The sequence below is a fragment of the Equus przewalskii genome, chromosome 13, assembly GCF_037783145.1.
Source record: "Equus przewalskii isolate Varuska chromosome 13, EquPr2, whole genome shotgun sequence".
NCBI lineage: Eukaryota > Metazoa > Chordata > Mammalia > Perissodactyla > Equidae > Equus > Equus przewalskii.
In genome coordinates, this window is record NC_091843.1 from 45923403 (window position 1) to 45950668 (window position 27266).

Below are 27266 nucleotides of genomic sequence, written 5' to 3' on the forward strand. Positions count from 1 at the left end.
TCTTCCTAATGGAGTGAAACCAAAAGAGGACTTAAAGTTGATATGGCTTTCACTGGGACAACGGGAACTTGCATGTGGGGGCTAGAGACCTTATTTGCATGCCAGATGTGCATATTAAGAGAAAAGAATTAAACGAAAAAAAATCCAGAAGCATGCATTCCCTATAGCATGCTAGCTTGAAATCTACAAACCAGGCCCTCCATGTTCTGGTCAAAGATAGGAGCTTTCATCATAGCAAGTGACTTAATGCTCACATACCAACAACAGGACTTAGTCAATAAGGTCTTTTGCAAAGTAACTTTGTCCTCCTAAGCCAAAGGAAGCAAAGGTTGTTTTGAAATTTAACCTTAGATTTCTGCAGACTAAGGTTTACCAAAAGGTGGACTCAAGCTTTGAAAGAGTACAATAGGCATTTCACTGAATTCTGCTAGTAAATAAAGCTGTATGCACTTCAGGCGAAGGCTGTGGAAATGACGGAAGGAATCTGCCTTTGGGCTGTGATTATTTGCACAAAGCAAAATCAACAAACAACACTCAGGCTGTTAGTAAGTATCCTGCTGTGCCAGTTTTACGATAAAGATGTTTTTCTTTTCAGTTAAACTTTCCGTTGACTTAAATCATTTATTTCTTTGGATGTAACTTAAGTACATAGCCAATGAAATAGTTTACTGTGTTTTACGTAAACAAAAAAGTTTGATAGTACACTGTTTCATCAATTTGAGTATGCTTAAAAGTATTCTCAATATTCTGGAACATCCCTCTGATCAGAAGAGCTGAACGGAAACTTAATATATAGACTTACTTAGAAAATGAAACAAACCAGGAAAAGACTTCCACATGTGGGTAAGAGGAAATTCTAATTTATTTGGAAATATTTCATTAATCTGCTTGTTGGAACTATAAGCATCAGTTTGTAACTATAATAGAGAAGTAGCTTTATGTTAATCCAGGTAACATGTTACTTAGAATTAATACTTTTTCCCCTTTTTGCAATTTCAGTTGTTAGAATAAGGTAGGCCTGTAGAGTAGGCAACCATGATGTCACTTGATGGAGGCTGGAAGGGGAGTCCTTTTCCAAAGTGATTTACTCTCCATCTATTAAGAGGTTTGAAATTATACCATAGACATTTATTTCTTGGATCATGAAGATCTCTTTTTTATCAAGAAGAATCTACTTAAAACGTGCAAATACTCAGGGCTGACCCAGTGGCCTAGTAGTTAAGTTCACACTTTGGCAGCCCAGGTTCAAGGGTTTGGATCCTGGGTGCAGACTTACACCACTCATCAGCCATGTTGCGGCAGTGACCCACATACAAAATAGAAGAAGATTGGCACAGATGTTAGCTCAGGGCCAGTCTTCCTCAAGCAAAAAAAAGAGAAAGATTGTTAGTTCAGGGCGAATCTTCCTCAGCACACACGCAAAAAGCAAATACTATGGCTGGGTGACTCATTAAGCATAAGCATTACCTTATATTTTAACTTGACCACTAACTGAGAGTGTATTGGACATGTTGTTTTAGTCCTTCACTCTTTCTTTCCAGAAATGGGCTATGCCTACCTTTAAGGACGTATTTTTCTCCCAGTCCAGCCCTGTGCTTCTGGTGGGAGCTACTAGTCAGAACATTCTCCTTCCCTACCCTTATTTCCCTCTACCCTGCCATCCAGTGGTGGGTGTGTGACCAGAGCTTGTCTAACCATGGTTGCCCCCCTCTGGCCACAAAGATTGATTCATGTCCCCAGATGGGTACCTAACCCAAGCCAGGACAGAGTTCTTTCTTGTACTTTTTCTAACTGGAGTTGGTGGAAAAATGCTTTCTTTCCTCTCTGGAAGACAGATAAGGAGGGCAATCCATAGCTGTTTATGGACTTTCTCTTTTGACATCCTGCTTGAGAGAATGAAGACTCAATGCAGAGAGAAGCAGAGATGAGAGATACAGAGTGTCATGATGGTATCTGAGACCTGGAATTCACTGGACTCTGAGACTCATGGCATGTCCTTTCTTAGTTTGTTTACACTTATGTCAATAAATCACCCTTTCTCCTTAAGCTATTATGACTGGAGCATCTGTCATTTACAAACAGAGGTCTGAGAACTGAAAACAAACATTTTATAAAAAGGCACAAGGTAACTAGGGAAGGGGTGGTAATCTGGTCCAGGAATGTGTGTGGGAGGTGGGTCAACCCTAATTGTTCTGTGGTTAAATGGGGGTCATTGTGTGTTAAAGTTATTGACAACTTTTCAGACTCCTTACAAGTGAATTGAGAGGTGGCCAAGGTCTCTGGGGATGAGAGCTAATATTACTCTGGGGCCACAAGGCCTTGACAGTCTCCCAGGTTATTGAATTGAGGGTGAGACTGCTTGGGATCAACCGGAGAGGAAAGATGTGCAAATATTTGATTTAAGATGTTCGTGCTAAATGTCAGTCCACTGATTCAGTTTCTCCACCAAGTAAGACAAGCAACATGTAGGTCCAAAAGTGAGTCGCCGTTTTCAGCCATAGTCGACCTTGGAATACTTGGCTTTATTTAAATTTGTATCTGTTCATAACACATTAGAATGTTTTTCTGTACTGTAGTTTTTTTTTTTTTTAACAGAAATATAGAGAAAAAATGGGCAAAGAAGGTAACGTGGGATTTAGTTTTCTACCCTCCCCGAAACCATTAGAGTCCTGGTACCTCAGCATTATTTTAATTTTGACCTATCAAAATATCTAAGGGTCAAAATTGTGATTAGACAGCAAATACTATTTTTGTCAAAAATGAGTAATGAGAATTAGATACCTTGCAATAACATCTTTTTTCTCTAGATTTAAAGTACAACTGAAAAGTTGAGAGCTTCTCTCAAGTGAGCTCGAGAACTTTTTCCAATATGCTCTACAATCGTTCTTGGATTCTCATTATGCAACCAACTTGAAATCTGGCTCTGATCCCCTAGAACAAAGACCTTTACATGGATAATATTCTCTAAAGGATTTTATTTTTTTAGATTTCATGGTGGTAAAAGAAAATTCATAAACTATCTTTATGTTGTTCTGTTGAAAGAGAAAAACAAATTGACCTTCAGCATATGTTTCAAGGTGACTGTTTCCATTTCAACCCTGGGAAAGTGTTATTCAAAATTGAAAAATAAAACCAAACTCATATTAAAAGCTTTATCATGTGGGTTGGGATGCTGGGAGTGTCTCACTTTCTGAAGCCACCACATCATCTACTTCCTCCTCCTTCATTTATTTCCAGGTTCCTCCTCTTTTTCCAAAATTATTTATGAGTAATAAAGGAAGCCAGAGTAAGAACAATGGCATGTTCCTGGATTTACAAGAGCCCCACACATCAAAGAAAGACATTTGTCCCAGGGAACCACAGTTTTACAAGAGATCCACCAGGCAGAATGAGGTTTGATGTCGCTGCTGCATAGCGGCAAAATAGCTTTCCTGTGTGAGAGCTGTGACAGGCAGCCTGGTGTAGGGTAGGTAAGCTGTTGTCTGGAGGCTGACGTCCCAGGCTTTGCTCACACATGTCTAACTTGGGGCAAGATAATCAACATCTCTAAGCCTCTGCTTACTCTGGTGGAATCCGTAAATGTACTTACTTCAGAAGTTGTTCTAAGAATTAAATGCATGTACTTAGCAAAATATCTGGCACACAGTATTAAATGTTAACTCGTATTATTGCTAGTGATGACAGTCTGTGGGGTTTTTTTACCCAATGTGTGTTTATAGTCTCTTAGTTGGAGAAGACTTTTTAAAAAATACAAACCAAATTGGCTATTAAAATTTTTCTGAACCACCCAAATTTCATTCCCAACCAGCCTTCCCTGCTTGTTTCTGGCTCATTTGCCTATTGTTAAAACTCTAATTTCTTCCCCTCCCTGACCCTGTCTCAGCCTACAGCCCTGTCTACACTTTTAGACAGCCCCTCTCCCTGCCCCACTGCAGAGTCCCATCCCTAGGGGCTTCAGGTCTTGCTTCTTAGGCCCTGCCCTTCCCTCACTGCCACTCAGTTTGTGCAAGGACACTTATCAGATCTATTTCAGTCTGGCTCTTCAGCTTCAGAGACTTTCCTTTAAGGAACCGCTTGTTCATTCTCTGTCTCTCTTACGGTGAAAGCGAACCCAGCCTGGGGTGAGCGGTTTGTGTGCTGTCTCTATTCATGCGGAATGGAGGTCAGGCCAGGCCAGCAGGCTACTGGGCCAGTATGCTGCCCGGCGCTGTGGCCTTGCTTTTTCCTTTGTTGACAATATAACTACATACATCAGCGAGGACGACGGGCCAGTGTGCAACTGTCACGTGGTAATACTGACCTCTAGGGGCTGGCTTTCCTTCACACAGAGCCTTTATCTTCTCATTGAGTTCCAGGGCTGTGATGGCAGCCTCTTGCTTAGCTGTTGCCAAATCAGTTTGTAGCTTTTTCAGTTTCCTTTTGTGCTTTAGTTTCTTAAAAAAAATAAGAGTTTCCGTCACTAGAGACAGATGCATCAAAGGAATAAAAAGAACTAATGATGTCTGAACAAACATAGCCTTTGAAGCAGGGCTTAGATGAAATGTTCCCTATTTATCTAGATTGAATCCTGGTTGAGGTCTGTGAAACAGTGCATGTGCTCCTGTCAGAGCATTGGGATCCCCAACAATAAAAGCCCACTCTCTTCATCACAGTATTATGCCCTCTTGAAGAGTTTTGGATCTGAACCTCGTGTTTTGGTTGCTTACAATAGAGGCGATTAGGAAGACCTCTGGTTGCCAGTTGGCATTTATCACTGAGATGCTAATGCCTAGAAGTACCCGGGTTTTTTCCCCATTCTGTATGTAGACTCACATGAAATAGTCAGAGCTTTGATTTTGTGTCATTTTTCACCCTAATACCATAATGTTTTGCATTCAAATAAACACTAAAGGGAGTGATGCTACCATGAAATGCTGATGTTTATAGATATTTACTATGGTATCTATATAGGGAAGGTGGTCAGAGGTAAGAACGGTTTTCAAGCAATAGAGGACAGGAATTCCTTGCTATAAAATAATCTGATTTATTTCTTTGAAAGAACTCTATTAGGAAGTTGTTACTAACCAAAGGCTTCATGTTGAGACTTTATGACTACAATGCCTCCTTTATGTATTTCAAAATGGATTTAATTTATCAATATTGGATTTATCTGCAACTATAGAGAAGCTGTGGTGAAAAGTGCTACATTTGCACTTGTGTGTTGCTGCCTTTCCACTGAAGAGTTCATCTCTCCAAGTCTTTATGGGCTGATAATTAGGAAGCCTGGGAAACGAATGACTAACATTTCTTATCAGACATAAATCCTGAGATAGGCAAAGGGATGGTTTTCGCTCACAGGGAAGATAATGTTCCCTGGTCTTTGAAAGGCCTACACTCAGGCAGCAGGGAGGCACTCGGTGTTTTGAGAGTAAAGCCAGTAAAATCAGTTTATTGAAGATGCGATTAGATAGACACAGACCTCCCATGTTAGAAACAGGTTGTCTTCCAGATCCAAGGCAGGAAGATCAGGACTTCACCCAAACTTAAGTAACAGCATACACATGGCTACAAACGAATGCGTTATTCAAAGAAGGATGGTAGTCATGAAACTTCTTCAAAGAGAGTTTGAGAGGTGGAATTTGGCAGAGTTTACCCAGCGTGATCTAGGCGAGAGGTGCCCCGAGTCACAGGCTGGTACCTAGTCTACAGGGCAGTTCTACTAGAGTGATAGTATTCATGTATTCATTTCATCCTTGTACTAATTATGCAGCTTCTCCTTGGCATCAGGCACTGTGCTGGCCAGCTGTTGAAACATCAATGCTGATAAGGTCTCTGCTTTGTGCCACTAAATCCTTCTAACTAACTCTCTTCCTCTGAGTCTCTATTTACCAAAATCCTTCACAATTTGGCCTGTCATGCAGATTAGTTCAGGGAGAGACTGAGCTGATCAAGAAATGTGCCTAGGTGTTTAATAGCTGTATTTCTCACAGTAAATTCTTGAGTTGGCATGCTGATCTATACCTCTCTCTTGTAAGTTGATTTTCGTCAGCTTGTTCATGAGGGCCTCATCCGTCCCAGGCCTGTGATAATAACACCTGTGAGGCCCTGTATGGTCATCAGTGACCTTTCCTGATGCTACTCCAAGACTGCTCTGTGCTCACATTTCTCACACTTCCCTTTATCACATAGAACTTTGGGGATAGAAAGTGGGAGGAAGGGTGCAGAAATGAAAATTGAGAATATAGAGGGAATGAGGGAAAGAATGGGAAGAGCGACGAAGAAGAGAGTGCTAATTAAAGGTATCACAGAAAGAACTGATATGATACGCATGCTGAAGTGTTAGGGGTTAGGTATATCGATGATAGCAACTTACACTGATACGTGTAAAAAGGTAAAACAGGTTGATGGGTGGACAGAGAAACAGATATGTGATAAATCAAAGATAGCAAAATGTTAATTGTCATATGTAGTTATTAAGTATATGGATGTTTGCTATAAAATTATTTCAACTTTTTGCATCTTTGGAATTTCTCATAATAAAATATTGAGAAGAGAAAGAACTGAAGATTCAGTTTCCTTATGTTGTCCCTCCCTTAATTCTTAATAGATGGTATTCACATTCTGAAATTATGTCACAACTATTCATGTACAGAAAAGTATTTTTCTAGAAACTTTTCTCAAAGTAGGCATTGATAGTAAATAAACACAAGCAAAAGATAAATGCAGCTTTGTGAGAATTGATGGCTATCACTAGGAGCTGGCATGGTGTCACTAAGGAAAAATCTTGTTAAGCTACATTTCCGTTTTGACAGGATGACTTGATGGATAGTGCATAGGAACTCAGTGGGAAGACATAGTGCTTCTCAATATCAGTTAAAAATTTCAGCTTTTCAAATAAAAAATTTAACTCACTTTTTAAGAAAAAGTCTCATTTCCAGATCACCATTTTGGCTTTCTCTTTTAGTGATTACATGTTCTTCCTCTTATTATTGTTATAATATTTGTATATTTGCCTTATGATCTGAGAAAGAAACTGAGGATATCTAGTTTGGAGAAGACAGCCTACAGGGGAGTCATGACAGTTGACTTCAGTTATCTGAGGGACTCTTCCAGAGGAGAGGAAGTTGAGTCAAACAGTATTTTTCTAGCGATATCATGAGGAACAAGGGTTGAAAACACAAGAGGCAGATTTTGGCACAGCATGAGAAAGCACCCTCCAACAATCAAAGCTGCATCCATAACAAGATAGGATGGGTCCTGGCAAAGGCCTCCTGCTCCGGGAATAATTAAGAAGAGACTGGATGAACATCTTCAGGCAGGCCCATAGTAACCTCTGGGATCTGGGTCAAGAGGTAATTGGAGGTCTGCCTTACCTCCAGCTCTTTCCATCTCTGGCTTCCTCCAGATCCCCCACTGCACAGCACATGCCTGAATGGACACCTCAGCCCTCATAGACTCTAAGGTGGGTACAGTTGTCAGGGATACCCTACAGGTAATTCTGGTATTTGTGAAAAGTTGGATAAGAAGGCCAAGAAGCCCTATGGGTCCCTCAGAATTCAAGGATAATGTGACTCAAAATGTATAAACTTGATTATTTAGCTATAAGGAAAGAGGTGGGGAAATTTAGATTTAAATAAAAAATTGAATAAAGGACCTAGATTGTTTGGTTAAGGTCTCAGTTGGGACCTTTTGGTTATTCAGATACATTTAAAAATAGTTTAACATCTATGTATGCTATTATGCATATGCTATTTATGCTATGTATGCTATTAATTCCTAGCTGTAACCAAGGCCTTTGGGCATTTCTAAAAATTCAGTTTGCCAACATGTTTTTTATTAGTCATAGACATCAAATGATTTCAACAACGATAATATTTTCCTTTGCTTTTTTGGCATTCTCTAGCCAGGCAACCCAAGTGTTGTACAGAATCTAATGGATTCTGTTATGGTCTCCTTAGTAACCAGGAGCTCCCCTTGGTGATTACTGAGAGGATAGGAAGGCTTTATAGCTTGGGGGTAAATTCCTATTACCTTGCTCTTTTCCTACTTCTCCTACAGGCTGGACAGAAGGAGGAAACCATGTATTTGTGCAATGTTTTGAAAAGGAAATATCTATCTGTATCACATTGCTGAATAGCTTGCATTATACTAAGTCAATGGGAATTAGAAATAATCAGGGAACTATTTATAGAAGAGTTTCAACACAGAGTTTTCAGCGCTGTTTAAAATTTCTTGGTCTTTCCACACACTTTGAATTGTGGCCTCAGATTCTATGGCTGGGCTTTGCCAGTTATTGACCACAAGAAATTGCACCAGGCACATGACATCTTCAGGCCCTAGATCCCGCTTCAGAGAGCTGGCGGGGATTAAATGACATAATACATAACTGATAGTACCATTACTGTGTTTGCAGGGTAGTAGATAGGTCATGTTATTTTTGTCATTTTTTCCTTGAAATATCAGGGGAAACTCTCAAGCCCCCACTAACACACTGAAGTATCTCTTCTAAAGCTGTCTTTGTCACACTTTACAGAAAATAAAATTTGTACTTTATTGAAAGCAAGACTTCTATCTTCTTTTTTTTCCCTCCTTTCCTTCTCCTCTTCCTCCTCCTCCTCTTGCTTCTTCTAAATTAAGTTTTCTGCATAATTGCATTGATCTCCTCCTCACTTTGTATGGGTAAACAAAGCTTAATGTCCCTGAAAACAGACAAGGAAATAACCTTGATCTAATCTCCTGCCAGAGCTGGCCCAATGCCTGGGCAAAGTAGGTGGCTGCCTACATGGAATGATGTGAGGGGCACTCGAAGGCCCTACCTCTTGCTTTCATGGCATCTCTGTTCTGGACCTGCCAGAGCATAGCTTCTTCCCACTTTGTCTGAAATCAGCCCACCTTCAGTCACTTAGAAAGCACATATAATAAAGAGAGATTTTGTCTCCAGAGGGCCACTGATAAAATGCTTGCTACCAAGGACATACAAGACAATTTCGTTTGAATACAGAAGGTATGGAAAGATTTCTCCTTTCATTTCTCTTCCAATAGCCCATCTTTAATAATGAAGTTATTAAGTGACAGTAGCATTTGGATACAACTTGGCTTAAAAAAGTCAATTTCAGAACTCTTATTTTCTTTTATATTTATACACTCCTCAAGTGAATACTTTAAAATTCCAGGGATGGCAAATATGTGCCATGTATGTTCCTTTCTACTCCATGGCAGGCTTTTGATTTGGGAAGGCTTTCACCCTGGGTTGCACACCTGGCTTCACAATCTTTAACCCACACTCCCAGTAGCCACTGCTCATTGATGAAATGTAATCGTCATTTATGTCAGTGTCTCTGTTTCATAGAGGAGCGAGGCGAGGCCCCAGGGAACTTGAGTAGATCTAATCATAATCTCTCAGTAAGTAAGAAGCTAAACTGACTTGAACCAAGGTCTTTTGATTCCAGAGGCTGATTTTTCCTTTCAATGGCAACATGAGGCTTCACTAACCAACAGCACCATTAATATAAGTGACTTAAAGGTAACCTTTGATAGAGTGTGAGTGGCTCTAATTAGAAGAAGAAGAAAGGCAATAGAACTGACTTGATAATAAAAGAGTAGCACTGAAGTGTGATGGCGGGGCATTTATAGCATGGGTTGCCATGATATCTCTAGAGAATCTAGGAAATAAAGGAAAGATTTGATGACCCCAGCTAAGGACTGTCTATGCCAGGCACTGTTCTGAGCCCTGCTAGTGTCACTTATCAGAGGATCCTGAATTGATCCTGACAATTGTGACTCTTCTATTGAGTCATCTGAAGTGACAAAGAATAGATCAGATGAAGCTTTCTTACAAAATGCCTTGAATGAAAGACGAATCACATGGGGCTGGCATGGTGGTGCAGCAGTTAAGTTTGCACATTCCGCTTCTGCAGCCTGGGGTTCGAATCCCGGGTGTGGACATGGCACCGCTTGGCACGCCATGCTGTGGCAGGTGTCCCACATATAAAGTAGAGGAAGATGGGCACGGATGTTAGCTTAGGACCAGTCTTCCTCAGCAAAAAGAGGAGGATTGGCAGCAGATGTTAGCTCACAGCTAATCTTCCTCAAACAAAACAAAGAAAGACAAATCACAAAGGCAAGTGTAGTTTAGTCTTATTTCAGACCTTAGGCCTCATCACAACCTTAACCAAGAGCCAGGCCCCTCATGACCACTGTTGACGTTTAATGGTCAGTGGAGTAAGACTTCAGAAATCAAAGCTGGCACTTCTCAGTTCCTTGCAGAATCCCTCCCACCTGAGTAGCTTATTTTATGTTACAATATGCTATAGAAATACATTTTAACTCTGCTCCCCACTCCCAGAGGGTTTGGAATTTCTAATAAAAAGAAAACAAAATCCCAGTAATTAGACAAGCATCTTGACTTGCTACAGGGAAAGGATTTCCCTATAGTAGGAGCCGAGCCTCAGCTCTTTCTCTCCATGGGATAAATGGTTATGAGGGACAGAGGTAAAGTTTGCCAGTGGATGTCCTAGCTTCCAGAAATGTCCAAAGTGTTTATGTAAGAGAAGTTACAAATTATTACAAGATAAAGAGATAACTTTACGCTTGGAGTGAACTCCAGTGGTACGCTAGAAGTTTCTAACAATAGAATTGTCCAAAAATTGGAATTTGTTGCCCTCAGAGACAGTAAGCTCCCCTTCCTTGCATGTAGCACACAGACTGTTGTTGGGAATGTTACAGAGAGGAGCTAACACTTACTGACCACCTATAATATGCCAGGCATGGTTCTGAGAACGTTATGTGTACTAACTTATTTCTTTTTAATAGCAACTCAATGAAGTAAGATTATTATTAATCCCGTTTTTAGATGCAAATGCTGAAGCACAGAGAGGTTTAAGTAACTTTCCCAAAGTCAGATGGTGACTCACAATTTAAATCTGAGCAATCTGGCTCCAGTCTGTCCCTTCCATCACCAGGCTTTGTATGCCTGGACTTCCTACCCAGAGTCTTACATTGTGCTCCATTTGGATACAATGGTTTCCTATTCTATAATTCATTTCTTAAAGTAAGAAGTGTCTAACTTCTAATAATGAAATTTTGAGACATGGACTAACCCCTCTGTACAGTTTAGGAAATCAGATAGAATCATTAAATTTTAGATGACGCAGAATTGCGGTCAACCTTTGAAACCAAATTGTCCAGCCCTAGCATTTTAGAGAGGCTGAAGTGGAAGCAGAGAAAAATGACATGATTTGCCCAAAGTCACAGCTAATAAAACTGCACAAAGCAGGTCTCAAAGTCAGGTTTCCCAATTCCCAATCTCAGTAGATTTTTCCCACTATATCCCATTGCTCCTTGGCCATAAGAACTGAAGGGCAATGGGATTTGAATATGATTGGAACCTGGAGCCGTGACTAAGATCACAGTGTTGAAAGTCCCGGTGTCAAAAACAACACTTATTTAAGTGGGCAGCCTCCTCTTAAAGCCCTCTTCACCCAGAGAACAGGGCAGTACTAGACTTGGGTCATTCTTTATATGTGGTACATACTGTGGTTACGTCTGATAGAAAGAAGAGTCTTTAGGTAATTGAGATCCTGCTAACTTCAAAGAAATAAGCTGGACCAATGTCTACCAGCCAACTTGCCTTCATATGGCATTAGAATAACTGTACTCAGTCTAACCCATTTCTGAGATTAAGGGGTACTGCTGGTATACTCTTTTTTTGTGTGAGTGTAACCCTGCCGTATCATTCTTCTCCAGGAAATATTAATCAGGCTGACAACCAAGATTTTTGAGAAAGAAAAAACCTACAGCACAATAAATAGGTTTTCATAGTACTGGCTGAGCACAGGTCCAATAGGTCTTGCAAAAAAAAAAAGTGTAGCCAGTGCCTGCTAAAATCAAATCTACTTTTTGGTCTTACTCTGTCAAGTCACACCATGAGAAGAGAGAGAGAAGTGCATTGTCACACCTGGCAAAAGATGTTTTCCAGTCCCACCTGCCCTGGGGGACAGAGAAAGCCCAAGGAGCCGAAGCTGTATATGAAGCAATTTCAGGTCCTCAGCCCTACCTCTGCAGGTGTTGACCTCATTGGCAAACAGCCATAAGAAGTGATGTATGTGGAGAGGACAGAATATACAGGAGGTGAAAAAGAATTCCCATATCTGGCTTGTGAAAGTGCTGCTCAGCTCCTCTAACATGATTATAAAAGTAATGAAGAGAGGGGCTGGCCCCGCGGCCGAGTGGTTAAGTTCGCGCGCTCCGCTGCAGGCGGCCCAGTGTTTCATTGGCTCGAATCCTGGGTGCGGACATGGCACTGCTCATTAAACCACGCTGAGGCAGCGTCCCACATGCCACAGCTAGAAGGACCCACAACAAAGAATATACAACTATGTACTGGGGGGCTTTGGGGAGAAAAAGTAAAAAATAAGATCTTTAAAAAAAAAAAAAAGTAATGAAGAGAGTTTTCTCCGCAATGACTTTATCATTAGGCAGATACTTGTCCTTTTTCTGTGCTCACCACTCCTTTTGAATTTGACTAAGGCTACCTTCTGGGAGGAAATTGGCAGCTACTGGCCATCTGTGACTTATCTTGAATCATAAAGTAAAGGCATGTGTTTAAGAACTGGAAAAATCAGATCTGGAAGCACCCAGGTGTTGGAATCACCTGGCAGGGTTTTCTGGAGTGGTACAGAGAACTGAAGTAAGTTAACCGTCCAATAAATATCACTCTCCTTTAGAAATTCCACTCTGCCCTGAAAGCAGTGAAAGTAAAGGGATACAGGCTCAGTAAGTATAAGAGCTGGCCTTAAAACCACTTAACAAATGATAAGGAAATGTCAGTAGAGAAAAGGAAAAGGATCATAAGAGGAGAAATGATTCTCATATAGCATGAAATAGCTTTGTACAGTGTATAACAGAAATTAGAGAGAGCGGCGAAGTGGGAAGCTTTCTGTGCTATGTATTCTTTTCCCCTGAAATACAATGTTTAAAAAACTGCTACTTTGGGGCCAGCCCCATGGCCGAGGGGTTAAGTTCGCGCACTTAGCTTCGGCAGCCCAGGGTTTCGCCGGTTCGGATCCTGGGTGTGGACATGGTACTGCCCATCAGGCCATGCTGAGGCTGCGTCCCACATGCCACAACTAGAAGGACCCACAAGTAAAACTATGCAACGATGTACTGTGGGGCTTTGGAGAGAAAAAGGGAAAATAAAATCTTTTTTTAAAAAAAACCTGCTACTTTCTTAATGCAGAGTTGAAGCAATTTTTACAGCAGAAGTTTTTAAGTTTAAAGTGAAATGGACCAGATCTCATATTAAAAAGTATTTACAGTGTTAAAAGTAAGAGAATGAGTGTATGGATGAATGTTTTGTAAATTGTTGAGCGGCATGATGTTGGTTAATATGTTACTGCTACTATTATTTTAGAATCTTTCTTCTTTCTAAGGAGAACTTCTGAGATGGTGGCTTTTGGCAATGAATTATCGAGCATAGGGCTTTAGAGTAATATCTGTAAGTGGAATACTATATAGCTGCAATTAAATGAGCGATTTGTCTATTCTTTACTTTTTGAATTGCTTTCCTCTGGTATATGTCTGGAAACAAAGGCAGTTTCATAAGGGGCAAGCATCTCAAGTCAAGTTTCTCCCTAAGAAAATCCAAAATTTCCTATCAAGTTCATTGCAGGTAAAGTTTGAAGTTAATCTGACTAAAATCTTTTAAATGCGTATGGGGAAATCACCAGAAATTAAGGCATCAAACTTGGCTCCTAGCTCAAGATGTGGCTTACCTTTTTGACTCTTTTTCTTGAAAGGGAGGATTCAGTTAAATATTAAACAAATCCAGCAATATAACTTCAAGTGGATAAAATAAATTGATGAAGCAGATGGTGGCAAGTCACAAACATCTAGTACTAGGGAGCCACAGAACCAACGATATATAGCCTGCAAATGCTAAGACCAGCTACTTTTATCTAGAAACTCAGATGGTGTTTAACTGTCCTGTTATTATGGTACCCCAAAAATTCTTTGTTCTTGATTTCTCTCTTCTCAGTTCCTTCTCAGCTATCCACTATAATAAAGAGGAAGGTCGTGTTGTAAAAAAGACTCAGAGGGGACAGCAAGTGCTGCTAAATCTGTGTCCTGGCCTTCAGTTAGAAAAATCTAGCTCCTCATGGTGCTATAGGTACAAAGCAAAGGAAACAGTTGAAATTCAAATAAATTACAAACATACAGTCTTGACAACTATAGACATAACCCAGTGATCAAAACTGAGTTACCTTAAAGTTCATTGCCCAAGAGCTGCAAGGCAAGGTCACGTTGGCGCTCTCATTGCAAAGACTTTTTGTAGCATCCTCCCCAATTCTTTGTACTTTCCTGCGATCTTACAAATGTGTCTGATGATGCATGTGTGATAGATGACATTTTGTCTAGCATTGGTTACCTTGTAGTCTGTATCAATTTAATGACAAGAAAATCGTGTCTCCAATACTGCAACAGTCACCCCTTACTTTTCTTAGCTAAAATCTTATAATCTGACAATTATTAGCTTAATCTCTCTCTCAGGGCTTTCCTGCGGTTCCTGTCCTTGACCGCTGGGGCAACCTATACCATAAAACTTTAAAGATGACAGAAGAAATAGCAGTGGTTTGCCACACCTGAAAACTTCCCTTCTAAAAAATCTCAGTCCTGTTCCATGCAGGTAGCTTGGCACTTTGGAAAATGGTCTGAACATTAAGCAGTATTTGCAATCTAAATCTAGTTTCATCCTCATCTTCAACATGCCAGCTGTGACTTTAGTTAAATTTTTTTTGTGTTGTCCTTCTCCACCATTTAGAAAGGCCATCTTGCTCACGTCATGAAGCCACATTTCATAGGTGAAGAGCCAAGGATATTTGGATTTATATATAGTGATTTTCAATAGTCCTCAGAACAAAAGTTTAAATTCAGAATCTGATGTTATATGTGAATCTGGTTATATGCATGCAAGATTGCGCTGCAAAGCCATAACCCAATGAAGGAAGCATTTGACATTTGTAAATTAGCATGCAAAGAGTCAGAGAGGGAGGGAAAGGTGTGGTGGTGATGTGAATTTTTGCTATGTAGATATTAGCAAGTTTCAGATTGCATATTTTAACAAGTCTAGACAAATGTCCTTGCTGTAAAACAAGTCATCAAATATGAATTGTTCCTTGGTTTTGTTGGACTCCAGAGTCTGTTTCTCTTATTTCACTCCCCAGCAAGGTGTTTTCTTTCTAATTCTGCTAAGAAAGCTAGCAGTGAAAAGATAGCACATGAATCTGAACTCCCAAACAGGAATCTTTAAGTAGATCTCAAAGTTCTATCTGGTAGATCTCTAGGGCTGTTCCCGTCAACACACCCTTCTCTAAGATATGCAAGGATAATGGGTGGGGAGGGGAACATAAGGACTTGGTTTAAAGCCACTTGCTTTATCTTTTGCTAGTGTCTTGTGGTGTCACAACTTCCCAGAGTCTGAGATTGTAAGGTTTAGGAATAATGAGATGAGCTGATCATTAGGAATAGGTTGAGGATGTCCCAAGTTAGACAAATGTTGAGCTCCTGTTCTGGTCTTGACCCAGAAAACCCACACGAGCCATATTTGATCAGTTCTGCTTTAGAGTTGAAGTTCCAGGTCATTCTTAGTAGCAATGAGAATGACACTGGCTTGACAGGAGACCACCCAGATCTAGAAACGTCAGGTCCCCAGAAATACACCCTTGGGACACCCTGGACTGAATCTGATACCCTCTAGATAAAAATGAGGCTGACCTAAATCCAGTCACATGTCTATGAAACTAAAGCTAAGGAGACGCACAACAAATAAATACTTTTTGACTGTCTAAAAGAATGAATAGATGAATAACATGCTCCCTAATTTTGTTCAAATATCATGGGTCAAAGTCAAAACTGACTTCTGCTTGCTCTGATTTCAATTCTGTAGTGCCTTATCTAAACTGACAGTATTGATTATTGAGTCACAAAGGCACTTGGCCTTTCAACTGGAAGACATTTTTGTTTTTCTTTTTTAATTGTGGTAAAAAAACACATGACATAAAATGTACCATCATAACCATTTGTAAGAGTACGGTTCAGTAGTGTTAAGTATATGCACATTGTTGTACAACCAATCTCTAGACCTTTTTTATCTTGCAAAACTGAGACTCTTTACCCACTAAACAGCAATACACCATTTCCCCTTCCTTTCAGCCTCTGGCACCCACAATTCTACTTTCTGTTTCTATGAATTTGACTACTCTAATACCTTATGTAAGTGGAATTATACAGTGTTTGTCTTTTTTTGATTGGCTTATTTCACTTAGCATAATGTCCTCAAGGTTCATCCATGTTGTAGCACGTATGAGAATTTCCTTCCTTTTTAAGCTGAATGATATTCCTTTGTTTGTATATGCCACATTTTGTTTTCATTCATCCACTGATGGACACATGCATTGCTTCCACTTCTTGGCTATTGTGTGGAAGACATTTCTTGAAATAGCAATCATACTAGTACAATAATTACAATACTTGCCTTTCCTAGATGAACTGAAACTTCTCATGTTTTAATTACAGATTGCGTTTTCTTTTCCCAAAAATGCTTTTTAGGAAACTTTTTGTTTTTGTTGTCAACCAAGTAACATTGGTCCCAAAGTGGGAAGACATTTAGAAGCCATTTCAGATCTTATTAAATGGTTTTCGTAAGATAATTTATATAACAGATATGTAAATTAGGCTTTCCTTTTATGTCTGACACAGGGCTTTCCTTTTTTTTTTTTCTTTTTGATAAAAGAAAGGTCTATATTACTGACAATATGACATACAATTCTTTTATTAGGAAATGCAAAACGCCACTGACAGACAAACAGGCCTGGAGTCATCAAACAGACATAACTCAAGAGTACAATAGCCTAAGAAACAGGTAAATTTTGGTCAATATCCAGTGGTTGTTAGAAAAGAAACACATAGGAGAAGACGATTGTCAGGCAAGCTAATTCAGTGATGAGCCTCTCTCTCTCATCTGCCCTTTCAAAAGAGGGCTGTGAAGTCTTCCTCTCCTGTTCTATAGTTTTTGACATTTACACATTAGGTCCATCTGAGGAGCTTTCTAAAAACACATCAGTTCAAGCTTCTCTTCAGTCCTATTTGGTCGAGAGAGTTTGGGTATGGCTGGTAATCTGATTTTTTAGCTTTCTGGTTGGTTCTGATGTGCACATCTGTAAAGGTCAACTGAAGGACTACCTATGGACAACCACCAGGTGCTGGCCACAAAGGCAGTAGGAGTGCCCTCTGGACGGGTGTGTACTTGTATACCTCAGGGCACTTACACAGGCATGAGTGTGAGTTTGGGAAGTAAGAACAGTAGCAACTCCAGAAACTTGCAAATGGGGGAGGTTTCCGTGAGGCTTGGTCTGTGTAACATCTCTGCTATTTTTCTGTAGGTGGCCAATTTCAACTATCAAAAGAAAGGAATCAGTCAGAGGAAAGGAATCTCAGGAAATCATACTACAGTATGGCGGAACAGTGAAGGAATTTGCTGAGTACTTCAGCTTCCTTTCTTAGGGTAAATATGAAAAGATAGTAATGACAGCACCAAACTGCGAAGCCATGCCAAGCTCCAGCGCTCACTCTCCCTCTCTGACTCGGAGAAAAACACCTCGGTCCCTCTCATTCTTATTTCCCACCCACAACTCCTTTGCAAAACTGTGCAGGTCAGAACAGCTAAGGAAAATTCCCATAGCTGCTTTCACACTCATTGCATTGTTCAAAGTTATTTCAACGACTTTCAAAGCTTCAAAGAAATCTAGCAGGAAAATTCCAAGTCCTGTTCCCAACTCTGTCAACAACACAGTAATCTGAGGCAAGTGCCTGGATGTTCACTTTCTCTAATGACAAATGGAAGTTTTAAAACCACCTCAGGATTTACACATGGATGAATTAACTCATCCTGATTAAATACTTTGAGCCTCAAATATTCAAAGTGAGGTGGGGAACAGAGACCATAAAAAGGATACCTCAAGTAAATCTCCTTTTTTTTTTAGCTTTAAAATTGTTTGTTTTTTTCTTGTTTAAAAGTAACTCAAGATTTAAAAAAAAAAAGTAACTCATGCTTCTTAAATGCTTTAAATCCCTTGATAATCCCTGAATGTACTGAACACACATACGTACATGCACACACATGGACACACACAGTAGAAAAGAAAAAGAAACATCATTTTTGTGGCATAAAACATCTCAAAGATCTTTGCTGGCTAGCCTAATTTTTGTTCGTTATAGGAGAAAAAATCTTATGGGACCTCAAAGTACTCCAAGGTATTCCAAATATGAGAAGGAGGAATCTTAAGTTGTCTGAAAAGGTTTAAAGTAGAGTATAGTTACTAGCCAGTCTTCAATCACTTGTATTGATTCTGTTTATTTTTTTCTCTGAAACTGGGGTCACACTGTGAACTCCAGTCTTAATGAGTGACAATATTGTATCTAATTGCTTCTCTATTACTTTTCTCAGTCTTACTGTGTTTCAGTGAAACTGTTATTACTATCTTCTATGGGGAAAAATCTGTAAGTCAGACAAGGAGTTATCCTAGAAGCAGTATTTCTATCACCCTGGGAGAGCCAAGTGAGCATATCAGCAAGAGTTGAATGTTTCTCCTGGACAGATCCCAATTTTCCAAGAGCATAATCTACTGAAAAGCTTTTTAGTTTAAGACTTTTGAGGACATGTTTTTCTGACCAGGTTACATGTTCCAAAGCAGGTAAAATTTTAAGAGAGAATCCAGCTCATTAGAAAGAGCTGGTTTTCTGAGATTCTTAACAATTTATTTGAGTTCGACAAACATTACTACTATGTGCTATCCTCTAAGCCAGATGCTGGGAATACAAAATATAAGCTCTTCTTTGGAAGCTCTTGTCTGTGAGAGAGACAGACATATAATAAACTTTCAATATAATGTTTTGTGACGGAGTATATCTAGAGTCCTCTAAGAGCACAGAGGAGGGGCCTTAAGGCCTGCCTGGAAGGCCAAAGAAGGTTTCCTAAAGGAGATAATGCCTGAACTGAGTTTTGAAACATGAACAGGAGTAGATAGGTTAGGAAGAAAGAGATACAAGGACAAGGTCCTTCTAGTATGCACAAAACTGAGGTTCATAAACACTGCCTGTGTAGGAAACCTCATGAGGTTAAGTTCAAAACATCAAGATAAAAAGGAAAGATAAAGGCTGGATCATGGAGGATCTTTCAAATAGTACTAGGAAGTTTGGGCTTTATTTTGTAGATAATGGAAGAATTTTAGGCTTGGACAAATGCATGGTATAGATACATCACCCTGATGGTAGGAGGTGGCTAGATTTTTAAGGGAGAAAGTCTAGATACAGGGATTTCAGTTGTGAAATCATTTCAATAGTCCAAATGAATAGGCGAGCAGTGGGAAGACAAGAATATTTAGGAAGCAAATTGAATTTGAGTGATTGGCTGTGTGTTTGTGAGTGGAGAGGAGTGGTGAAAAAGAAAGTATTAAATTCTATTATGCACTGATGTTCAAACTTTCATGTGTCATTTCCAAACTTTAGTGTCTATAAGAATTACCTCCTAAGTTTGCTAACAATGTCAATCCAGACTGTTGATCAAGATGACAGATTGGATTGACATGGGGAAACATCCTTTCCACTCAAGTCATATGGTAACACAGAAAAATACATTATAGATCTAAACACATACATAAAAATCTCCAAAGCAGGCAAATGAAATACATGGGTATTAAAAATGCAATGGGAATTCAAAGTAAGTAATCTTGAACAGGAGTGGGAATGAAGCAGCCTGCAGGGGTACTGTGAGCAGACCTGAACATTAGGAGCAGGAATTGTAACAGTCAGTTAAGAATAGGAGTCAAACTTTGCTGACCTTGTGCATACTAAGGGGCTGGGATGGGGCTGTCCTTCCCATGCATGTAAGCTTGAGCTAGGAAGAGGCTTTTCAGTTGGGGTAAATGGCTAAAAATACAGCATCCACCAACTCAGGGATATTATAAGAATTCAGGAAATGAGTAGCAAAGAAGACATTCTCGAGAAATTTGAATTCTAAATCCATGCCATGTATGGTGCATGGTTCTGATTCACATCTATGTTATTATACAGAAACCATGAGCCAAAAAATATACAAAATGGTTCAGATGGTTCAGAAATAATGAAACATGAAGGGTTCTAGGAGAGGCAATCTTGGAAGTGAGTATTAAGAGCTCAGTGGAAACGATCTCCACTGAAGATAAACTCACTGACTAAGATTACAGAAGTTGACTCACTGCAATGAGAGAGAAGATGTCGGCGTACACAACAAATAGAACTCATACCCTGGAACTAGTAATAATAGAGGAATCTGAAAAGGTTTTTAATGTTCAAAAATAATTTTGAAAATCATATGACAAGAATAAGGCATTATGGAGAAAAAGAACCAAGTAAAAATTTGAAAATAAAAACTATAACTATTTATTTTTATTTTTTTTTGAGGAAGATTAGCCCTGAGCTAACTACCACCAATCCTCCTCTTTTTTCTGAGGAAGATTGGCCCTGAGCTAACATCTGTGCCCATCTTCCGCTACTTTATATGTGGGACGTCTACCACAGCATGGCTTGCCAAGCTGCGCCATGTCCCCACTGGGGATTTGAACCAGTGAACCCCAGGTCGCCAAAGCAGAACATGTGCACTTAACTGCTGCGCCACCGGGCCGGCCCCCAAAACTATAATTATTGAAAAATATATGTGCTAAACCATAGAATAGATACAGCAGACAAGAGACTTAGGGCACTGGTAGACAATCTGGGGGAAATCATGAGAATCTATAGAAGTGAATTCACCAAATATTTATTACCATAAGTATTTCTGACCTTCGATATCTTATGGCACACCTCGAGCCCATTCTTGAAACACTCAGTACTCTGGCACCCCAGTTAGTGAACTGTCGGGACAGAGCAATAACTAGACAGACATGTGGGCTCATCACAAATCATTGTACTTAGCTGGGAGCATGTGGTCACATTCAGATGTTGACAGGAAGGATCTAGTTGATACATATACATATGTATCATATGTTTTACATATACAAGAAAGTAATAAATAGTTGGTATTCTAAGATTCCTGAGATGGTGGGAGAGGACTGGATCCAAAGCCAGGTGAGTACTGGCCCAGAAGACAGAGGAAGCCCTCTACGTGTGGTGGGAGGACGGTGAAGAGTCCTGCCTGATAACTTTTCTAGGATAATTTTTAACTCTAAATGTCAAAGATACCAACATCACAGCACTCCCTATCGTAATCCCTGCTCAGGGTTCTGATTTGTAAATGACTGAGACCAATTTAAATAAAAAATGAATTTACTGCTGAGAATCTTGGAGAATCAGATTGGGAAACACGCTAGACGTGGGAGATTTTGCAGCAGGCAGGACAAGAACCAAACCCTGACAGAACTGGCCCACAGTCTGAGGCAACCCAGCATGCAAAGCCTTCACTGTGGCACTGCGTGATGAAAGCTTCCTACAGCTCCTGCTACCTCTGCTTCTGCCTCTGGAAACTGGAATTTCCTGCCACCCTAAGGGATTCTCCCTGCCCTTTTCAGTGCATCTCCAACTCCCAATTCACATTCCAGGAAATGTGCATCTCACAGGCCATATTCTTTCATCCTGGCTGCAAAGGAGGCTGGAAGGTTATCTGGCCTGCCTGGTTTACATGGTGGGTTCTGCTTCTCTTGAAGACCTATATAATGGAGAATTCCCCCATCATAGGGATGGAGTTCAGAATTCTGGGGAGCTAAAAATGTCTACCAAGGTTGTTGCTGCATCCCGTGGAGCACCTTTGTGGGGATTAGTAAAAGATGCCCCAAGGAGGTAGATGAATCTTAGTGCATTAGCCATTGGAGTACCTTTGAAAGAATTTTTTTATAGTACCATTTCCTGTTGGGGGACTCTTTTCCTGAGTCAAGGTGCTCAGCTAGGCTAGCAGAACGTAGCTGGATATTTGTCCACATTTGCCCCTTAGCTGGGCATCCTTGTTCATGTTATAACCTACCCAACTACATGTGATGTTCCTCATGGCCCTATATCTGCCAAAGATAAAGGGATTAAACATGATTACGAAACCACATGCACAAAAGTGGCAGATCTAGGCGGCAGCACTGATCGCAAACTGTGTTATCCATAAGGACTTTATTTTACAACCAGCCTTAAAGCCATAAACTATTGATTCACAGTCAATTGGCAGATGCTATCAGAAAGGGGACAAACTCCCCTTTTTCCTTTTATTCTTACTATTTTCCAGGTCCTGATCTGAGTAAGTGCCGAAGTCTGTCCAAGGGTGATGAATTTAAATGATTTTATTTTGACTCAAGATTGAAGGGTCTTATTTGGATTTTCTGAGTACTGTCTTGAGAGATTCTTCTTAACAAGGAATTTTTCTTAGCGTAGAAAATTCTGAGCTGTCACACTTGCTTCAGTCTAGGAAACAGGACTGGCTTTAGGAAAATATATTACTGAGAAGTTGAAGGTTTGTCTCCTCTCCCTCCGCCTCGTATCCCTTCCCACCTCTCACAGGTCTTATGGTGTCTCTAACCCAAGTCAGGTATAAATTAATCATTTGGTGACATTTTGATTTTTTACAGCTGTAGAAGCATATGACCGAGAGGATGAATCTCTACTAAAGGAATTTAGGTACCAGTAAGCAGGAGAGGAAGTTTCTCTCAGGGCCAACCAAATCACCACCACATCCCAGGAAAGCCAGGTTTTTCCACATTCTGAGATTCCTGAAGCTATCTTTCAGAGATTCTCTAGAACAGAGGTGAGCCAGGGCTGGCTGGACCTCTTGGTATCACCCTAGATCAGAGTGGGCCCTTAGCAATGAGCCAGACGAAGTCAGCATCCAGCCCCTGTGAGTTGAGGGCTGTGGCTGGGCTAGGAATGCTGTGGAGGAGAAAGGGTAGGTGGAAATTCTGCCTACAGTACTGGGGCACATAAGGCAATCTACAGTCACTAATTTCAACTAACTTCAACATAAGAGGTAGACATGTATTTCTAACGTTTACATAGACGTCTGTATTTCAGGGTTGGTAGCAAATTGCTCCTATTGCATGTTCTGTCTTCCGTGTGAAATTTATATAACTAGAGTTATTCCAATTTAAACAATAGATATCACCTTTCTTCCCAGAATGAACTAAGTGTTTCTGAAATAATAATGAGAGTTGACACTTATTCAGTGTTTTCTATACGTCAGGTACTGTTGTAAGCACTTTACATATATTAACCCATGAGAACCTCATAAGAATTCTATGTGGTAGAGACTCTTGTTAGCATCCTTATTTTGCACTTGAGGAAACCAAGGCACAGAGGATTGGCCAAGGTGAATGGCAGAGTTTAGGTAAGAGATTAGACCTACTAAGTGGCAGAGATGGGTTCTGAACCTCAGAATGCTGAAAGAACACCTCTTGTTACTTCCTGTGATTTGATCCTCCAGTGATGTTGTTAGAAATGTTAAAGTCAGGTCTTAATGAGCCTCAGTGGTGGCTCCAGAATTTCTGGACAAGAGGCTTTGGGGCCAGTAACCCAGATGGAAGGGTGTATGCAAGGCAGGGTCTAGGCCTGTGTTTGCATGGAAAGCACACTGTTCTAAGTTAGCTCAGGTTTTTATCATGGGTGGCTTGTGGGATGGGGGAACATTACTCTCCAAGCTACCCTTTGCTGCCGCCACTGATAAGCACACTGCAAAAGGAGCATATTTAGTCTCCCACCACTTCCTTCAAATCTTCTCAGATATGATCAGCACATATGTATTAATGTGTATTGCCTGAAGACAATTCCTGTTTCACGTTTCCTGACCAGCCATGCTGAATCCTCTGGCTGTGGACAGCTTGTTCACTTGAACCCTTAATGGGCCTTTTTTCAGAAACACGAACCACATCGTCCAGAAGAAACAAATTCGGGGCACACAACCAAAGTGAATAAGATTTATTTACTGAAGCACCTATCCATTCCCATTAGGATCCCACTCCTGTCTGAATCTCAATTTCTAATGAGAGAAAAAAAATAGGGACAACTAAGAAGTTAGAAATAAACAGGCCCACAAATGAAACAACCTTATATACATCAATTGGTACCTGCATTTAGAAATTTGAAGAATGTTAAATTTCCTTTCACACAGAGCATACCAACTTACATTCTCACGAGATGATTAAGAATGCCTATCTCCCAGCCTACCCTGTTTTTTAAATCAAACTTTTATATTTTTCCAACCAGAAAGGTGCAAAATGATAGGACTATTTGTAGTTATTTTGACTTATTTTAATCTAATTATGAGGAAAGTCAATTATCTTGTTTATATTTTACGTCCATTATGATACTGAGTTTAAATATTAATTTAAATTTTTCATTTTCTCTTAATCTCCTGTCACTGATATTGTTTCATATCTTTTAAAAATAGGGTTTTTTTTTTTTTTTTTGGAGAAATGCCATCAGCAGCAAAAATGTAACTGAGTAGTTACTATATGAATTTCAAGTGAAGAAGCTCATTGGACGATGAGTTAATAATGGAGGAAAAATATGAGGAATAATTATGATTTTGTTGGATGAGCTAGGAAGCAAAAGTATTCTAAACAGAAGCAGCAGCATGAGAAAAGGCATAGAATTGTGAAAATATGCAAAATGGCAAAAATGCGGCAAAAAATAAAAAAAGAGCGACAAGAATGCAAAATGGAAAGAGACAAAACTCGAAGCATAGCAAGGGATTAGATTGTACAACTCTTAAAGGCCATGCTAAGGACATTTATTCTGTAGAAAATAATGGGCCATAGTTTTAGCAAGTGGATGGGCAGTGGGAAATAACACTGGACCAATGGGGGAAAACTTTTGGTCAAGGAACCTAAATATAGGACCAACGCAGCAATCAAGTTGGGAAATGATGAAGGCTTGCACAGAGCAGAACTGTGAAAATGCTGAGAGGGGGAAAGTATTGCTCAAACTCTTTCCAAGATAGGATTGACAGGATTAATCCTAGAAATGGGCATGAGGAAGGAATCACTGATGTTTTCCTGTTTTTCTGCTTTGTTGACTAGGTAAATGGAAACACCTTTAACTGAAATGGATAACACAAAGAAAGATCAGATTCTTTGTGGGTGTGTGTGTGGGAAGAGAATGGGTGCAAAATAAGTCTAATTTTGACTTTAAGGACCTATAGGAGGTCAAGGGGAAGAGTTAGCCTTGTTTAATGTATTCACTCATTCAAAAATATCATTGAATGCCTACTCATCAAGGTCTTGTTCGAGGTTTTGGGGATAGTGTTATAGGAAAGACTTTACAGTCTTTACAGAAGTTATATCCTAGTGAAAGTAGCTAGAATATTAATTTCAGATGCAAAAGAAGTATATTTTACTCCCTAGATACAGAGGTACATGGAAGCCCTTTGTACAGTTAATATCTGTAGCACATATATGTCCCTCTCGACTTAGCATAATTTTTGTATTTTAAAATATTGTGGAGAATTACAGTTTTATTGTCTTTTATTACATACTGCTGTTTCTGTTTACCCATTGGAAACAAAGGTTTTGCTCAGCAATGAAATCCTCATTTATCACAAAGTTCATATAGGATAATGGGAAATAATTATAATGATTTGTTTGATGACATAGTCTTCAGAAAAATCAGTGGCTAAACAAAACCTCCCTAAGCCTCAGTTTCCTTGTTTGTTAATTAAGGGGGTTGCACAAATGATCTCAAATGCCACCTCCCTGAGCTCAGTCAAGTTTATCCACTGTGGTTTCCTTGTCCTCTACTTCATCCCTCTTCTCAACATCCTCCACATTCTTCCTCCATCATTCTTCTGTGTCCACCCCCCATGCTTCCTTGATCCCTGTCCCTCTGGGACCAACATTGGTGCTGCTGAGTTCTGTGGAAGAAAAACCTCACAATCTTGCATTTTAATGACACTATATAGTCTTAGTTTCTAATCTTAACTGAGTTCTCAAAATCGCCCAGCAATTCTTCTGAGCCTCTCTTGCAGCTTGCTCTCATTTCCAACAGTGGCCAGGTCAGGCTCTCATTGCTATTCACAAATCTCCTAAACTAATTAATCTCCTCTCTCTCTCTCCACAGATGATCTTGCTCACCTACTACACAGAGAAAACCCAAAACTCACCCAGGTAAACAATTCAGATGGGAACTCCCTCAAATTCAGGCCCTGAAGTCCACAGAGTAACCTGGTTGGCATCCATCCTTTCCTCCTTACCTTGTGGTCACAATGGAAGAAGTGCCCTCCATCTGCATGTGGCTCATCCCTCCCCATTGCCCTTGTATGCTCTGGGTTTCATCTCCTCATGCTTTCACAGGGACTTTTCTCTTCTGATCATGCCTTCTGCCATACCTACAAACTATCCCTCTCTAGGATCATTCTTAACAGCTATAAATATGCATAAGACTTTCCTTTCTTAAAAACAAATTAATAAATTAACCACCTTTTTCATCTCACATCTCCTTCTAGCTATCTCCATCTATTTTCTTTCACAACTAAACTTGAAAGAGTTGCCCACTCTTTCTACCTGTCATCTCCCACTCCCCCTTCAACCCTCTCCAGAATGGCTCCAGTCTCCAGGACTAATCCAAATGTGTTGAGTAAATGAAAATGTGTTTGACTGCTTGAATGAAATGAAATATCCCAGCTCAGTTTCATATTTTAAATAATTTATGGGGTTCTAAGTTAGTAAGATTTTTCTATATGAAGTGTATAAGCATATCATTCTTCCCTGGGGACGATTTACATTGGGTAAGTCATCCTAAGTACTCGATTACACTTGTTTGATCAGAAGCATTTCTTCTCTCAGAACTGATCATTTAATGAAATCTAGAGGAAAAAAGAAATAGTATCCTTTGATAGACCAGGTTTTGACTGAAAAATAACTCCATTCCATAGACTTGATATTTTGAAGTAAATATGGAGATGGATTTGAACTGTGGATGGTTGAAATTGCTTTCAACCTCAAGCCATTACCTCCCCAGTAGAAGTCATTGTCTGTCACAGATATGCCCGCAGGGTGTTTTTATTTTGGACTACAATTTTCTCACTAATAGAACAAGGCTGAAACATGTAAGTAAGGATGAGTTTGCAGGTCATGTACTCAGTGACTTAGGTCTGTTTATCGTGGCCGGATCCCGAACACAGTCTTTCTCATGGTCTGCATGTGAACAGCATGTGTCCTTGAGGAATAACACACTGTATACACCAAGAAGTCCTACGCATGTCACATAATTTCTTTGGATGATAGTAGCTG

At 39.9% G+C, this 27266-nt stretch overlaps 1 protein-coding gene across 5 annotated transcripts in view; it reads right to left on the reverse strand.

Moving 5' to 3' along the window:
- The window catches only part of CCDC192 (coiled-coil domain containing 192), a 224497-nt gene that overhangs the window by 97296 nt on the left and 99935 nt on the right, over positions 1-27266 (reverse strand). For all 5 annotated transcript variants that reach the window (XR_011525630.1, XM_070571258.1, XM_070571259.1 and 2 more), the window contains exon 6: positions 4301-4433. Coding sequence is in view for 4 of the 5 variants with exons in the window: in XM_070571258.1 (XP_070427359.1) it covers positions 4301-4433 (133 nt within the window). In the remaining variant the exon portion in view is untranslated. The remainder of the gene's footprint in view (positions 1-4300; positions 4434-27266) is intronic.